This window comes from Echiichthys vipera (assembly GCF_963691815.1).
Source record: "Echiichthys vipera genome assembly, chromosome: 11".
Taxonomy (NCBI): Eukaryota; Metazoa; Chordata; class Actinopteri; order Perciformes; family Trachinidae; genus Echiichthys; species Echiichthys vipera.
The window spans coordinates 25911386-25929740 of record NC_139836.1 but is presented as its reverse complement, the minus strand read 5'-3'; the positions used below and the strand labels follow the sequence as shown (position 1 = coordinate 25929740).

At 42.9% G+C, this 18355-nt stretch overlaps 1 protein-coding gene across 1 annotated transcript in view; it reads right to left on the bottom strand.

Moving 5' to 3' along the window:
- Positions 1-18355, bottom strand: part of peli1b (pellino E3 ubiquitin protein ligase 1b) — a 45145-nt gene that overhangs the window by 13374 nt on the left and 13416 nt on the right. The window contains exon 2 of the mRNA XM_083922943.1: positions 6117-6429. Coding sequence (XP_083779069.1) covers positions 6117-6199 — 83 coding nt within the window. The 5' untranslated portion in view covers positions 6200-6429. The remainder of the gene's footprint in view (positions 1-6116; positions 6430-18355) is intronic.

Here is an 18355-nt window from a genome sequence, read left to right as displayed (position 1 = left end):
GAAAGGTTGTGAGGACGCCCAGCCTGCAGAGAAAATGTTTCTCTGAGGGAGCAGATCTGCTGGGATCAAACGCTGGGAGGGTTTATGAGTAACCATGGTGAGAGGGCAGAGTCACAGCAACGTTTGGGAAGAGTAACCATGGCAAGAGCGTAACCATGGTGAAGTTTAGGCCGTATCCGGAGAGAGGGCAGGGCAGTCTGCTGGAGAGAGCTCAAAGTGCTGCTGGCAGTTCAAACCCAGGCTCCCTTGGGCGGCAGTAAAGTGTGAGTGCATGTATCCAAATATTCTCAAAACAATGGCCAACGTTTGGTTAGTGTGTGTTAATGAGCGCATGCATACATAGGCTGTTCCTACAGTGAGGCAGGAAGGACCAGAGTTAGGAAAAAGTTAGTCTGTCTGTGTGTGTGTGTGTGTGTGTGTGTGTGTGTGTGTGTGTGTGTGTGTGTGTGTGTGTGTGTGTGTGTGTGTGTGTGTGTGTGTGTGTGTGTGTGTGTGTGTGTGTGTGTGTGTGTGTGTGTGTGTGTGTGTGTGTGTGTGTGTGTGTGTGTGTGTGTGTGTGTGTGTGTGTGTGTGTGTGTGTGTGTGTTTCCTCCAAACACTAGTAAACTATACCTCAGTGTGCAGCAGCAGCAAGCAACCACTTAAACCATAAACATATAAAAACAGGTTTTGAGTAATTACTGCTCATGGCTGAGTACATATACAATATGCTAACATTACAAAGGTCATATCAGACTAACGTTTAAGAGGCTGACTAACATCTAAAAGTTTATTTTTTTAAATCGTAGAGTACTTGAAGATGTTACAAAGCTACAATGCAGATATGAAATCACAAAATCCATGTTGAAATTTGTCTCATGGCGGTTTTCTATTAGCAAAAGTTGTGGGTAGTAACTGGTACCTGTTACTTTTTTAGTACTACGTCCGTCGAGGTTCCAAGCGAGCTGAGCCGTTACTAAAGTGGAGTTTAGCGTGTGAGATTTAACTCACGTCCGTGCAGGAGATGAAAAAGACGTTTTAAAACTGTCTGGTTACTGCTGATTAAACCAAACATTTTCATCTTCGTATTAAGAAGGATTCAAAAAGCAAAACAACGGGAGATTTTTATTAATTTGCTTTTTTGCAGTCGCTCCTGAGGCTTGATGGCTTCTTCCATCGCTACAGCAGACGGTGCAATGTCAAAACTTGAATGGCTGAATTAATATCTAACATATGCGTGAGTTCAGGTGCATTTTATGAAACTAAAAATAAGGTTATTTTCTAGACCACTACCTTTTTCCAGACAACAGCGGCACACAGCACTCCGGCGATAGAGCCGGCGATAAGAGCAAAAGCACCGGAACAAAAACACCACTGACAGAATGACATTCACAACATTCAAGATTCACTCTCTGTGGTTTCTCTGGCATCTGGCAAATACTTTTATGTATAAAACACAAAACGGCAAAGATACAGAGCTAGCGCAGAGCCGTGGCCCTGAAAAGCCACAAAGCAAGCAAAAGCAAATCCCTGCCTGAGTCGAGTTTAGTCACGTCAGGAACATGCAGTGGAAAAACAGCATTAGTACCAAATATCCCTTCCCAGGAGATTCAACAATCTAACCTCAAAGAACAACTGTTCACAAATGGCCTCCTGTGACTCCAACGACTGTCGTCAAGACTCAACAGAGCACTGACAAAGCCGAAACCAACTTCCCACCAACGACTGCCACTCTCACGACGGTCGTTGGCACTTGGAGCACAAAGGGTTCCAGTGACATCATCGGCCTTGTGAGAGGTTAAATACCTGGATCTCACACCAGTTAGTTGGACCAGTCCCAGCCTGGTCCTGGTCCTGGACCTGGTCCAGTCCCAGCCTGGTCCTGGTCCTGGTCCAGTCCCAGCCTGGTCAGATACGTACATGAACTGATGAAGCCTCTTGGATAAAAGGTGAAACGTCTTCCTAGACAAATAACCAAGTCCAGTTGCTTTTGACTTAAATTGCTTTGAGGATAACGACGACCTGGACAAATGACAACATTCACAGGCCTTACAGCATTAGTACCAAACTACATGTGCGCAGTGTGGAAGGGAGAGAACGTTTCTTTCAGTGCTCTTCAACTCCATGTATGGACATATAAAGACACGTCTTAAACGATGAACAATATTGTGCCAGTGCAACACAGCTGCACTGTTATAAAGCATTTACAGTGTACAAGAAAAAGGCATTTGCATAAACATGGACGCATATGTACGAATCACACGCGTATACAGAGGGACAGAGATGGATACTGAGGGACTAAAGTGTATCCTGTGACGTCACGGTTGTTTAAAAAGCCACATGGATGTCCCGTACGCCTCTCCTCTAAACACATCGTCCCCAGAGACACTGCAGCATTCCTCCAGATTAGGCCATTAGCATCACTGGGCTTCAAACAGGGTAATGTTGGACCTTGGGGGTTAGCGAGGAGGCCAGACGCAACACTGCGCTATGTGTTGATGGGGTTCTCCGTTAGCATTTGCGTGTGCATTCCTGTTCTTGGTCACACGGGGATTCTCAATTTAATCCGTGCACTTGTTTCAGCCTGACGGGGGAGACGGGTGGAGCTCACTACAGCTGAGTCGTATCACAGTTATGAAAACAAGTCATTTACCACAACTGTCTTTCATCTGGGAAACCAAAACCAACCAAGCAAGTAGGGCTGCCCCCTCTCAGTCTATGTGGTCTCAGTCGACTAAGATGTATTTAGTCATTTTTTTTTTTTTTTTCATGCTGAATGTCTTATTTTCAAGAAACATATGAGCATGTGACACCCACATTTGTGTTGTTTTGTTTTGGTCTAATGAATAATAAGCATGGACATTTTCGCCATTGTTTTAATGTTTAATTTATTTTAATTCTTTTTTGGTAATGAGATTATATATTATTATTTTTTATAGTGTGAAACGAGAGCAGTCCACTTGTATAAGGGACTGCAGGGACTGATAATAGAGCGTGACATATTAACATGACTGTTTTTATACGTTTAAAGAGGTTGAACATTGTGTAAAGACGGAGATTTAGACGGTCCGACATAGTAAAGTTTCCCCGCATGAAGTGCTGCTGGCGGCTCGTGCACATTAAATATTCCCATTGTTTGTTTGCGAAGGGTTTGATATGAAAATGCACTTTGTTAAAACCGAGTGACTGAAATTAGTTAATTGTATGTCAGTTTCAGTAACGCCTTAGTCTGTTTTATTGTTATATAGATGGTTAAATATTTAAAATATTTATCATTTTTAGCATTTATATCATTCCTTCCAGCGACCTGCAGTCATTGCAGGAGGTTGGTGTCAGCTTTGATGTATTAAAAGGGGCATTACAGCCTATTTTGGGACACTATGAAATATGAAATATGAGGTTTAACTTAAGTATTTAGATAAGAAATGTGAAATGTTTAGAATTGAACTGAAATATTCAGAAAGAAAAGGTGAAATGTCTGAGATTTAACTGAAATGCTTAAAAGAAATGTTTTGCATGGTTAAAGAAAAGAAACAAGTATGTTTATATGATTTTGAGATGTTTAATAAACATACAGAGTAGAAATCTGGAATAACACCAAAAGCCGCATCTTCGTTGCTTTTCCTTTTAAACAGGCAAATTCAGATCTGTTCACTGGGTGTTAGTCGGTGCCCGTAACAAGCACATCTCTGCTTTTCCATGAGACTAAGTTTATTTAACTTGTGTAATCTCATCGGGACTTGCCAGGTGTAATAAAGGTTTAATAATAAAATGTTTTTAAAAAGTCATGACTCTACAGGAAGGATGCTGGCAGCGCTTCAAGCCAAATCATATGTTCAGTACAGACAAGTGTAAATCTAGGATGTGACGGAGAAGAAAGTATTTCTGTCGGGAGATTGTCACTGTGAGGGATTCACCTCCCTGGATAGAGCATGGTAATAATATCAGGGAGTAAAGCGTTTTAAAGTGTTCACTACACATGGAGCAGCCTAACTTGAAGCACAATTCGTAACTTTCCATGTCATCCGGCAGTGAGTGCCTCTGTTGACCTTCTTAAAAGCGTGGCCTGACCTAGAATAATGAAAATAGGAGCGGAAAAAGCAGCAAGAAACGGAAAACTGGGGTTCTCCCTTGTAAAGGCATGGAGCTGCGTTTACGGCTCGGCGCTGCGTTTTTCCACTAGGGAAAATTTCCACAGTCATCTCCCTGACAGTACCGCTTCCAGCAACAACCCAGAACAACAAACTGTGAGTCAGCTGTGAAACCAACTGTGTGTGTGTCTATGTGAGACATGAAATATGTGTGTACATGTGTGTGTGTGTGTCTAAAGAGTCTTTCCGACATCTGCATTCCTCTGTGGAGTGGGCTGGGACGGGGAGTGGAGTGGAATAGCCCTTTGGGGAATAAACAGGAGACAGACAGATAAAGGAAGTCCTTCACTGTCAGATGTTATTGGAGAAAGTGAGAGAGTGTGTGTGTGTGTGTGTGTGTGTGTGTGTGTGTGTGTGTGTGTGTGTGTGTGTGTGTGTGTGTGTGTGTGTGTGTGTGTGTGTGTGTGTGTGTGTGTGTGTGTGTGTGTGTGTGCGTGCGTGCGTGTGTGTGTGTGCTGTTGCAGGGTTGGGTGGAAGGATTTTCCTACAGCTGAATATGTGGACTTGAGTCAAAACAAAAAAGAATCTCTGGAGGAAGAGATTTTAACTCGGTGTAAACGATGAGTATCCGGCGCTGCTCGTGGCCAAAATCTTACAATACGTGGTTAATCTCAAAAAAATTATAAATTCCAACTCTTTGACAATCCTATCCGTGTGTACTCTCAGTGCATGACCCTGTGCGGCTGGACAGAAATGTCACGATTGTTTATGTTGTTTCCTGGTAAAGCCTTTCTGGTTTATCTCCTGGATCACGGCGTTTGTTCACATCTTGAGTTGAAATTGTTAGACGACACGTTTATTATCCTTACTGTATGTTCCCTCAGGACACTTGGTCTTACGCCACTACAACACTTATTTCTCTTTGCCACCACTATTTCCGGAGCTGTGATTATCTCTTTAATTAGTGTTCAGACTGTAATTTACACTTTATATCACCTTAAAGGAGCTGTTTTCTTGTCAACACATATAAATTATGTTCTTGTATCTTGTGCATACTTGGGCTCTAACAAACCAAATCCATTTCCTTCCTCATAAACAATTTCAAAGGCATTTTTTTTTTAAATACATTGACTTATAAGCAGTCTTCCTTCCTGCTTTGTTGGCACATTACGACCCTTCTTTGTGTGTTATCTCCACTGTCAATCAGCCTAATATCGTGAGGAATTACATTGTGTCTTGAGTGTGTGATCCTTGATTTTTACGCGTAGATTAAGCGTGTTTTCACATTAGGTACCATTGATGCCTACTGTATTGCCCTGTTACTCACCTACCGCTCACCTCCATATTAATAATGTTGTTCCGTACTCATGTAAAATCATCTACGTGACATTTGTCCGTGCAAGAAGAGCGCTGCCAGCTGTGGAGCTCTCCACCTCCCGCCAGAACTCTGGCTGAAGGTCAAAGGCTGATCTGGGCCTGTCGGCGGCGGGCTGCAATTTCCATGTTTTAGGTTTTCACACATGAAGGGAACCCTACTCGAGCCATCTTTTTAAGTGGACTTGGGCACAGAATGACCAACCATGTGAGTACAGTTCACAGTGCTCACATTAATAAAACAAACTGGGCTCTTGGGTCAAGTGTACTCGGATATGCGCCTTGGTGCCTTATGTGAAAGCTCTCTAGGAGGTTGATAACGTATGGCTAGGAGGTGATTTTTATTTCTTTTTGAATGCATGTTTCAGTATTTGCACACCACAAGAACTTTAACCACAAAACACACATGGGCAGGTCACATTTTCTGGTCCATGTGCAGAGCGACACATCCAACCACCATCAGGCATGACTCATAGATCCAACAATGACCAACACAGACCATCACAGCCAACGCACACAGGTGAAGTTCAAGCTTCACAAAAGTTCTGACCCTTGCACTTCTTACCTTGAACCATTTTTCATCAAATACACACATTCAGGATGGAGCATTCGGATGCATTCATGGGCGTGTAGGATGCAAAGATGAATATCTGTATTGTAACTGATGCTTACCCCAGCACAATGAGCTCTCCGTACTTCACTGGCACTTTGGTGGAGGCGGTGGTGGAAATGTTTTCCTGCTCCGGGGAGTACATTGGGCACGGCTGATTGAGGCTCGGAGGAGGAGGGGAGGCAAGACGGGTGAGATCCAACAGGGTGAGGGACACAGGAACGGGAAGGGAGGGGAAGGGAGGGGGGGAGGGAGGTGCTGATCGAATGGAGCACTGGGGGAAAGGAGGAGAAGGAAGGGAAAGGGTCAGCTGAGCCTCAGCTCCGCCCTCTCATGCTTCATGTGTCCGTCTCTCACAGCACCACTCGTCCTGCCCTGCAGAGTGACAAAGAAAGAATTAACACAAAGATTAGAGTGTTTACTCAAGTTGGCAGTAAGTGTAAGAAGCAGGATTCAAATCTAGTTTTACAGATTAGTGATGTCACACTATGATACAGACACAGAAGCATAAACATGTCCGCTTGCTTTATATTGAAATAGATGGTTCAACACATACTCGTAGAACTGGAGTTACATCCAGGTAACTACTACATATCGATACAAGATCCATAAAGTAAACATAAACATGTTGTGAGCTCCTTCATCCCAGTTTAAATAGATTGTAGATGTTGGATCATATTCACAGTGTTGGAACCTTTGCAGTCACTTTTCAATATCCATCTTCTACAACAACTCCCTGCTCATTTTGTAGGTATCCAAAGTGCCCCCACGCTGAAGATTTAAGGCGATTTTTCTCATTTTTGCAGCTCTGCTTCAGGTGAGTGGCAGGACAACTCTCACACACACAAAACGAACCAGCGTTCACACACACACACACACCTGTTATGTGACTCATGAGAGGAGATTTCACAGGGCAACAAATCAGGAATCAGGACACCGTAGATATCGTAGCTTCGATCATTTCTACGGTCATGAACCCTGATGTTACGTAACCGCGGTTAGGGCAAAACCAGTTAATTCCAACATCCCTATTAAAGATTTTAGTTGATAATATCATGCATGTGGATAGCACTCACTATTCAAAGCAAAAAGAATCATCTCTTGCATTTTTTCAACTGACGGTTGTTTGGGTTAACCTGACCCCGCTAGACGGATTGATTCGCATGATTCTCATTTGCTCAGCATATCATCTGGGAACTCTCCTTTGGAGATCGGTTGCTGATTGGATAACCCATCTATGTTATGTCTATCACCACCTATGTTATTATGACGGGCCAAATCAACCAATCAGATCAACGTATGATGTATGAACAGAGCATCGAGGCAAAGCTCAGAAGGCAAACAACATGTCGGTAAAGGATAATTGCATCTTTTCCTGCGAGAAAAGCCTCCAGTTCTATTATTTGCTCTTCTTTCAGAGAAGGAATGCTCTCCGGTTCTGATTAAACTTGCTTCATAGCTGCGCTCATGTCATCCACGGAAGCCGCCATGTTGTTTACACTGAGCGGTCGCTTCTTGTTGCTTCCTACTTCCACCTCAAAACCAATGCTGACTGGACGGTCGCTTGGTTACCAGACTGATCTGTGAGTGAAATACAATGGAGCTTACGAGATCAGGATGGTCTCACAAGGCTGTGTTTGGGTGGGGAGTACTTGTTACAACTACTGGTTGCCCAGAGGACCTGGATGAGCGGGAGGATGGGACCACAATGACATCATGAACCCCCCCTGACACTCTGCACTGACAACTAAAAAGAAGCAGGACACTTAGGTCTTTAATACGTCTTCCCCAGGTCATCTGTGGAGCCTGCAGTTACAATGACCCCAGCACAGGGCGGAGACGGCGGCAGTAGCTCAGCCCATAGGTGACTGGGCTGGTCGCCTGTTCGAGTCCCTGTGTGGACCATGAATGTGTGGACTGGCGGCTGGAGAGGTGCCAGTTCATCTCCTGGGTACTGGTGAGGTGCTGTTTAGCAAGGCACTGAACCCCCAACTGCTCGGGGGGCCGATCCTTTGGCAGCCCCCTCGCTCTGACATCTCTCCATTAATTGCATGCATATAGGTCCTGTTTGTGCATGTGTGTGTATTTCGGGCCTGTGTGTGTATAACATGAATAATAATAATAACAGAGTGAAAATATTGAATTTCCCCTTGCGGTATTAATAAAGGAATTCTTCTTCTTCTTCTTGAAAAGGGTAAGGGGTGTTTCGAACAGTGAGAATAGAAACTAAGGAAAACAAACTGTCCCTTTAAGCCCTGTGCAGCCTAATTTTAGAACCACTATAAATGGCTGAAAATGCTCAGTAGGTAAAAATGCAAAATACAATCCCACACACACTTCACACCTCCAAAGATTTTATTGCAAAGTTTGAATAAAAAAGGCCTTGATCAGAGCGTCGGGGACATGACTACGGTTGGGAGAACATGTGGCTTATTCTTCTTCCTGAGCGAGGTGGGTGTCTGTAAATGCTGACTTCAGAGAGTGACTCAAAAACAAAATACACACACGGCTTTCTAAATACACAGGAAATCACAGCGAGGAGCAGAGGAAGAAAACAAGTGTGAGAAAAGAAGGCATGAGAAAAAAGGAGAGGATGGACTTCCTGTCACAACAAGCTAAGGACACCATGGGTTTAAGTTAAACTCGTGACCTCTTTTGTATGTCTTCCCGTCTCTTTCACTCACTTAATAAGAAAAAAAGAAGCTTAATATAAATATGCTGCACTTTCTTCCAAAACAAGAACAGAAACACTAACGTCATCTAGTCACTTCCAGGCAGTCCCTCTCATATGAGGCAGATTATTCCTCCTACAATTCCCAGAGTGCCTCGCTGCTAAGAGAATGCAAAGCCACACATGAATAAAGCATAGAGTAGGAAGTAAAGTGGTTTGATGATGAGTGGGGATGTGGGGCTTTAAACCACATTCACTGAAGAGCAGGAAGTTCTGATAGAGTCCCATTAGACCGAGCGGGAGAAGTTCATACAGAGGCTTTCCAAGGAAATATCTCAGACGCAATGTCAGACAAAAGCAACTTCCCTGACATGAATTCAGATGTTCATGTTCAGCGGCGCATTTCAAAACTTCCCAAGATATCTGACTGGCCTGTTTCAATGAATGATTGCTCTACCAGCTCATGATGGGACTGTATATCGACACTTGAAGGCACGATTTTTCTAGATTTTAAACAACTGTGTCCGACCTCTGCTTGGCCTTTTAAATGAACGACAGAATAGCTGAGAACGACAATAATTGCAGCCCTGACAATATGGAAATAGAAGGGATCGTCCGACCGTACTGCTCGTGCATCCTCCTCCAATCATACCAAGTGCTTCACTGCCTCCGACTTGAAGAACTAACACTTTGAATTATAACTCCCATATCTCGCTCCATAAGTGTTAACATTGTGTTAACAATACATCTATATTCAGTGTGTCACACCACCGCATCAGTATTGTTATAAACAGCTTCATCACACACACACAGTCAGAAGGAGAAAAGAGGGTGGAGGTGAAACAGCGGTGGAAAATACAGAAATCACACCAGGGTTCAACACATTTAAGTTAAGCACTTCTTGTAGTTCACAGAGCAACTTCTTAGTGGATTTTATTTTAGATAGTAACAGATAGTAAGGATGGTTGTGATTCTTTTTTATCTTAATTTGAGGTTGGGCTGGAGGAGGGATGTTTTATTCTGGATGTAGGCAATAAAAAGCAAAATGAAGGACGTGGAAGAGTGTGCAGGAAGAAGGGGGAGGTGGAGACGGGTGTGTTCGAACTGCAAAACTGGATGTAAGCCTCAGCCCCACCTGCTCCCCTGACAGAAGGGGTTAATCCCTCACACACACATGCGGCGTTGTCAGTGCATACTAAAACACTGAGCTCTCAACTGTGTGCACGTAAAATCCTCCGTGTGTGCACTCACATGTGCACAGAGCGTCGAGGGAGCTGTTAGCTGACATGCCAGGAATTGATTTTTTTTTTACCTATGGATCCAGACACTCGAGACCAAACGAAAAATAGGTGTGACTGCGGTGGGTTATTGAACACGTCAGAGTCCGGAGAACTGAATTATCTTTCCGTCTCAACTCTACCGTTATCTTGAACTCAACAAGAGCAGCAGCAACCTCTCCAGAAACCAAGTCCCCTTCATTCCTCGAGCACAAACAGTTGTACGGCTCAAGGACATCTACTCACCCAGCCCAGTCTCCCTGGAAATAACTTTCATACCGGGCCATTATTCTGTACAGCATCGTGTATGCAAAGCAGCCAAAAGTATGGAGAACATTAGACTTCAACATCAGAAACTGGGATTTCCACCGAACGCATAGTGAACAATGTCTGTTTTACATTTAAAGCTTCACGAACCGGCATTGTATATTGACAATAATGAGTGGTGGAGTGGGAGGAAGCAGCAACAATTTCGAGTGACGGATTTATTTTCTTTAATTTGACCTTTGCTTTCTCTACTTACTTCACATATGCTGAGAAACGATCCATGTCAAATGTTTTAATGAGGCTTTCGTTGAGGAAAAACATGCACTTTGTACTTCAAATTATTGATCATTAAAGCGGCTGAGGAATTTGCTTAAAATTGGTATTCCTAGTACACATGTTTTATGTACGGGCGTGTATATAATTCTTTAAGTGTGTGCGCGTCTGACTAAGCTCCCGGCCTCTGCAACTCTGCATGACACAGAGCTCGGTGTGGCTGCGTGCCAACTGCTGCTTAGCTACCGAGACACACAGTCCTACAACAATAGATCTAGAGCTCAGTGAGACTGACTTTGCAGGCCGAGGTCAGGGATTGTAACAGTGTGCTGCTGACAGCGGGAACAGCAACCTCACACTTACAAAAGCCCTCGTAAAACTTGACTGGAAGAAGGCAAGGATGACACCTGCCAATCCCACAGGCTGCCAACGAAGCACAACACATGACAAATGTGCACAGGCAGGAGCGAACGCATAAATATGTCTTCATGTTAACACGGTAGCGGGGCAACAGCTGCACTTTTCCTTTTGAATCCATTGTCAGCTGAGCGGCAGCGCAACATGTCAAACTGTCCTGTTTAGCATAAGGGCAACACATAGCCACGCCGAGGGAAGCAGCCCCTGTATCAATCAACCAGGTCACGCCTAAAGTTACCCGTCGCAGGATTTGAGTCCTGCACAAAGCACTCATGTTGAATGAAAAGGTGTCTAATGCTTGATGCCATGGTGAGTCCCACTGACTGACACAGTTTCAGCATCACACAGCACGGCGCTTTGGAAACAAACAGCTTAACCAGAGGCAGTGTTTCTCAACGTGCTCAGAAAATGGGTCAAAAGATACTCTAACAGAGTTGTGGACAAAGAGGAACTCAAGAAAAGAGGGAACCACGGTATGGTGTTAAGTAATCTGCTAAGTCTACATAACGGCCAAGGTAAAGGTCACCATTCATAACCAGCCAAGAACCACGGGTACTAAGGCCTTAAGGCTTAAGCTGTTCCCTCATGTGACCACACTCACCTTACCTGACACTAGGGCGGAAACACTTACTCGAGTTAATGGAGTTATTTGATTACAAAAGGCAAAATCTCTGCCTCGATGATTCGTTTAATTTCATTCTCACGCGTACTGCGGCCTGTTCAGCGCAGGGATCATTGTTCCACGCGGAGCGCTTTTGCGGATGCACACGACTACAGCCCGGAAAAGGCAGAGAAGAAGTTTGGGATCATTTCACACTTAAAAAATAAGTCAAAAAGGTGCAATGTGTCCACTGCAAACTAGAACTGGCGTACCACAACAGCACGGCATCGCTGTTAGCGGTTTAAGGAGGGCAGTTGCCGCAGTTACGGAGAAACAGGAATAGTTTTTCATGAATGTTAAACATAACGTCACCTCCCTGATTAGTCTTTATAGTTTTGTTTGAGTAAACAAAACTATAAAGAAACACACCCCTGTTAGGTTACTACACCAAATAGTCCTACCCCAGACATAATTGTTTTTTTATCAGATTACTCGATTAATCAATGGAATAATCGGTAAAATACTTGATTACTCGATATTTTCTGAGGCCAGTGTAGTTTTTAAGTCTTTACAATGGGAGCACCGAGTATTTACGCTCTGCTGCAAACACCAGCACCGTGATGAGGACCTCACGGAGAAGTGAATACTGCTGGTCTGCGATTATCCGTGTATGAATCCACATAGACCAGCGGGTCTGTCCTCTCGCCCCCCATGCTTCAGCATTCCCGTCATCCATGGCGAGGGCAGACATGTTTACTTCCGCAAATATTTCGTATCATAGCAACCTGACAAAACCAGCGTCTCAGCGGAAAAGACGCTGTCGAGCAATGCTTTGGTAGACAAACGACCTTGCTGCAATTAAAATCATCTATTTTCCAACACGGAAATGGTTTCATTCAACTTCATTAAATGATTCATAACGTAAAAATAAACATATAAAATTAAACTCGCTTATAAGTAATTAAGGGCAAAAAGAAGTATGTGTTATTTTATTGATTTAATCTTTTTGATGTCAAATATGTCCATTATACTTTCCCAGAAAAAAAGCCTAAAATGGCTTATTCCACTTGCATGCTAGGGTAATTTATGCCTGAGAATGTACTGAAAAAGTGAGCTTTTTTTATTAACGGATAAAAAAAATGCTGAGTCAAAAATTGTTGCAAAGAAGAAAGCCAGCACGAGGCGACGGAGTCAGAGAGGAAAAGAAAGCCGGGACCTCCAGCACAGAGTGACATCTTCATTACTGGAAAGTGGTAATGATATCCTCCTGGTAAAGTGGGTCAGCGGATCAATAAATAATAACAGACGCCTGGCACAGACTCAGGGAGAATGACATGTTTCTGGCCTTCTGGAAATGTGGAGCTACTCAACATGAAGCACAACTGCTGCTGCGTGAAAACTTCGTATTCCTGCAATACCCAATATATCGGCAGATTACAGACGGTATCGGCGTTACCGTTTTCCACTTTGTGCTGTGACATATAATGCAGAAAACGATTCTTGGGGTGATTTTAAAATGGTCATAAAGATTTTTTTATTTTATAACACGGCGGTGTGGGCGTCGCCTCACAGCGAGAGGGTTCCTGGTTTGAATCCCGGCTGGGGCCCTTCTGTGTGGAGTTTGCATGTTCTCCCCAGGTCTGCGTGGGTTTTCTCCGGGTTCTCCGGTTTCCTCCCACAGTCCAAAGACGTGCAGGTGTTAGGTTCATTGAAGACTCTAAAATTGCCCGTAGGTGTGAATGGTTGTCTGTCTCTGTTCGTCTCTATGTGTCCTGCGATAGACCTGTCCAGGGTGGACCCCGCCTCACGCCCAAAGTCAGCTGGGATCGGCTCTAGCCCCCCGCAACCCCGACAGGGACAAGCGGTTGAAGATGAATTAATAAATTAATTAATTAAAATGTTAAGTGATTGACTGATAGTGAACATACAGTACTACTGAGCTATTTGTTTAATTTTTTATTTATTCTTTATTTAAATGGTCAGTAGTTGACTGCTACTGAACACAATGTTTATTTTATTTTTTTATTAGTAGTATTTATTTTCTCAGTGTTCATTTAAAATTGGTTGACATATAATAATGAATACATATTCTTTAATCAAATTATTAAAAGAAAACATAAGTTTTTATAAAGTTATACAGAGAAAATGTCTATTTTCATACCAGCTGCCATATCGGTAAACGGTGAATCACTTCCCTCTAAAAGGGTTATCTGTCATAAAAATCCCGTAATGGTCGGGTACTAATTCATATTAATGTAAAATGGTATACAATAATGCTTAAACAGATTTGTTTTTTTATATTTAATTGAATAATATCTGTTCCTTCATATGTATTCTAGTGCCACAACTTGCCACAAACAAATAACTTGCTAAAAACAAATCCATCTTGCTTTGGTTTTCTATTAATTTTCCTGCAGATCGATAGAACGTGTCGGTTATATTCACTTTTTCTGTGTTTTGTTACGACTCTCCGTGAGCTGCTGATATTCTGCCCGTGGGCTCAAACCCCGGTATCCACGTAGGCTGAACGTGAACGACAGTTGCTGTGTTAGAGCGTGTACGGGTGTGTAAAAATGAGAAATCTACAAAGGGGAAACTTTGGGTTCATCTCCTTAATTGTGGCCGCTGTGATCTTTGTCACAGCCCTTCATCTAAAAAGGTCATCAGGGAGCCGACGGTCTTACCAGCTCTCACCACATCCTCCAACACTCTGAGGCTTTTCTGGCGTTTCTCACCTTTCATGTTCCCTGCGAGCGAGCGAGAGGCTTTGCGCTCCACAGCTGTTCCACACTGAGCAGCAGAATCACGTCTTATTCACACGCTCACAGAGGCGAATTTTCCAAAAACAAGAAGTCTCTCTTCGCCTTTCCCTCCTCTTCAGTCTTCTTTGCATCTCCCATGAATAGATCGGGGGCTTGCCTTAACTTCTTGGTGTTATCTGTGCACTAAACCAATACCTCTGTTTTTGCACAACGTCATTTTCTCGTCTCTTGACAACAGCTCACTTTACAGAGAGGTGCTCGGTTCTAGGTAACAGTCCCAGATACAGTTACTACAGGTGCCAAAGCCAAGTCTGCAACCAAAGAGACAACATTTTCAAAGAGCACCGAGTAAAGTCTGCTGTCAAATGGACGGAGCGGGACTTAAAATAGACGACTGACAGTCAACGGGCACAGCAGGATGCCACCTGTGAGATAAACGAGAACAGAAGTTGTCAAACTGTAAGGAGCTTCTCTGAACACTGGCACATTTCTAAATTCAGTGTGACTTACAAAAGATTAATAAGATGATGAATGGAAAATAATAATGTTGGATTTTACTATGGCTTTATTTTCTTTATGCGGTCGGGTTTAACTTAACTTAAAAACATGATGTTTCTCAGGCAGGTTCTGGAGTTATGAGTCATTTTTTTCTATCACGTCTCATCTTTTATTGTCTGCAGATGTGTCTTGTGTTTTTTTAAATCCCTCAAAATTAGTTTTTCATTTCACCTGCACAAGCAATCTTCGACTGAGATTTATGGCCAGGGCACTTATTTTAATATAACCTGCCTAGGAATAGTAAATTGACAATAATGAGAAAAGCAATGTTTCTGGACAGGAGCCTGAATCCCCGCTGAACCGTCTGAAGAAAAGCAAATGGTTGTGCCGATGATAAAGAGGTTAAATGTGAGCTCCAGAGTAAACAGGACTTGGGGGGAGCGAGCATGCTCAGCTGATCTACCTCACAAGCTTTCTTTGTCATATTCCCACTCCAGGAAGAACTCCAACCCACTTAACCCGTGTCCTGTTTGGAAAAGCGGTCTAAGTATTCAGGCTCAGTGGAAGAGAAAAGGGGCTTAAACTCGTGGCCCGGAGGAAAAGAGGCAATCGCTGCTACAGTCAAACGCCAATAGAGCGGCAGCGAAAACGTCTCTAGGGGGACATAATAACTGCAAACTTAGCCAAAGCACATTTCCATTCAAGCAACTTACAATCCACTGAAAAACAAACATTTATATTCAATTTAAACTCCAATCACACACCGTTATGTGCATCCCAGTAAGAAACATTCATTACTCAGTTAATCTAGAAAAACATACAGGTCAGACACACTTCTCTCCCATTTCAACATATCAGGTCTTCTCTTCGCCTTTGATTTTCAATTTAAAATGAAAAATGTTTTTAATAATAACATACCAGTGAGTTGTAACGATAATAGTGTCTTAAGTTTAAGGCTTAAGTTTCCAAATAATGAGAAAAATCGCAGTATAAAATAAATCTAACAGCCATGAACTCCACCTTTTAGGACCTTCTAATCAGTGAGGGATGAGGGTATAACAGCCCTCTACGAGCTGGTTGTTTAACCATCATAAAAAAGGCTCCAGACTACACAACAACCTCATTTTCAGGCTCCACCATTAACTTAAAGGGTAGACTTAAACATCTACAATTATCCTACTATTTCTCTAATCATTAGCACATAGGGCAGAAGTAAAGGGTTAGCATTTAGTCTCTGAGGTGGCTAAATGCTAACCCTTTACCTCAGAGAACTCTGAATAAATTGTTAATTCTGCAATAAAACATATTTTGTTAAAATCGACATGAATGGGTCCTGAAAATGTTCCAAATGAACTGGCCACAGGTTTAATCTCTGCAGCATCGACAGATAAGAATGTGATTTAAACCAAACGTAAGGTTAGGTTGATGCAGACGGCAGGGTATAAAAAAGGAAAAGAAACATTACAGAGTAAAAAAGCCTAATGTATCTGGACATCAGTCATTCGTTTATGGGCTTGAGATGAAAGGCTTCCTACAGTTTCTCGTAATGTCTTTCATTGCTTTTCCAAATGGTGACTAAACCGGAGCTTTATGCAGCACATCATGCAGGAAGTTCTGCAGTCGTAGGAAAAGGAAGGACTGCTCGGTCTGACCATAAACCTCATCCTCGTACTGTAAGTGGTGCTTGTCTAAAAAACCTGTTTAATCTTAACAACACCCAATAACAAGTCAAAAGCATGTTTTAAACCCTAATTAAGTATTTTTGAGATTTCCGTTTGAGTGTGGAAGGCTGTGTGTGTACATTTTATGTGTTGCTCGAGTGAAACGCATTTGTGCGCGCATATGTGAGCGCTTGTGTGGGCGCGAGCTCGTTTCCAGACGTCCTGGGTCTGGTCTCCAGTGTGTAGAGTTGCACGGTCGGGTCAGTGGAGAGGGATTGGGTTTGCACACTGTGAAGATTAGACGCTCGATGACTCGGAAACTGATCTGTGGGCTGGAGGGGGGAGCTGGCAAACCTGACGCCAGATTCTCTTCTAGCTTCTATTCTGTCTCTTATCCTTGGTCGAACTTGTGTGATCGATTAACGCGAACAGATGGCATCGGCTCTGCAGAACATGAAAAGAAAGCGGAGCCACGGGAAGCATTTTTTCCCAGTATTTTTGCCGAATGTATTGAAGTGTGTCAGCATATGTGCATTCGTCCTGAACAGAGGGGTTCCACTCAGCTCACGCCTTCTGTATTGACAAACGTCTTGATTATCACAGTGGCAATCGGGGCCTCCACATCCCTACTATAATCACACTATGTATTATTTATTCTGCATAATACATCAACACAGTGCACACAACTAGCTGCTAACAAACTATCCAATTAAAAAGGAAAAGGTTTGACACCTGCGCCGCATTAAGTAAATATAGTTCAATGCAGATTTCTGCAGAAGCTTGGTGCACCTGCAAAATGTTGCTGAAATATAGGGAAAGTGTTTTAAACCCATCAATTGCTGACCCACAGTGTTAAAGTGGATTCCAGTAATTCCAACAGCTGGACTTTATTGTATATTTATTTTGCCACTCTACAGATTAGATGCTTTCAACACTGTGCAAAGTTAATGTTTGAAGACGGGCTGAAACAATTCCTCTACTACTAAAGATCACTGAGAAGAAGAGAGAGAAAACTGTGAGGGGCTTAGAGAAAAGACAGAAAGTGTCCAAAGTTCGGGATCATTTCAAGCTGAAACTAAAAGAAAACTCTGTACAGTCTGTCTACTGTAAAACCCATCTAGACAATAACACACTGTCCGTGCTCCGGCGTCTCAGCAGAACGTATCCAGGCTCCACAGGGAGACCTGACACAAGGTAACATTAACCACATTTCGAGGAAACGACACTTTGCAGACTTTTTAAGCGGCTCCGCCTCACTGCAGCTTGGAAGCACATGCAGATGATTCAGCACATGTGGGGCTCTGTCCACTCAAAGTCTGACGCGGTGGACTTATATGACACTTATTGTATGCAATTTAAGCAAAAAAAATTATGATTTTTCCAGGAAAAAAAGGAAACCAATCAGTTTTAAGAGGTTCTATATTTACTATTGCTCTTTAATTAAGCACAAGTATTATCCGATTACTTGATTACTACTAATAATAACTAATAATACTAGTAACCAATGGCTGCAGCCCCAGTTTTGTTAAGCTAATGAAATCAATTCAAAAATTGACTTACTGGCTCCTATCCTGAACTTGCAGAAATATCTAGATAGCTATTGCTCATGGTAATATTAGTTTTATGATTAGTTAAATACACAACTGCAATAACTGAATGACTGACAAAAACGAGGAAACTGCACAACTCGGCCTCATGATGACTGGGAACAAATGTATTTCACCGCAGCAGCCAACAGATTTACAGAACAGAGAGATGTCCCAGAGCGCTGTTACCTGCCAAACTAAATGGCAACACGCTGAGACAAAATCTACAATTGATTTAATTTTCCAGCCTGCTCACACTCTTCTTTCAGTGGTGTGGATTGGGTTTCA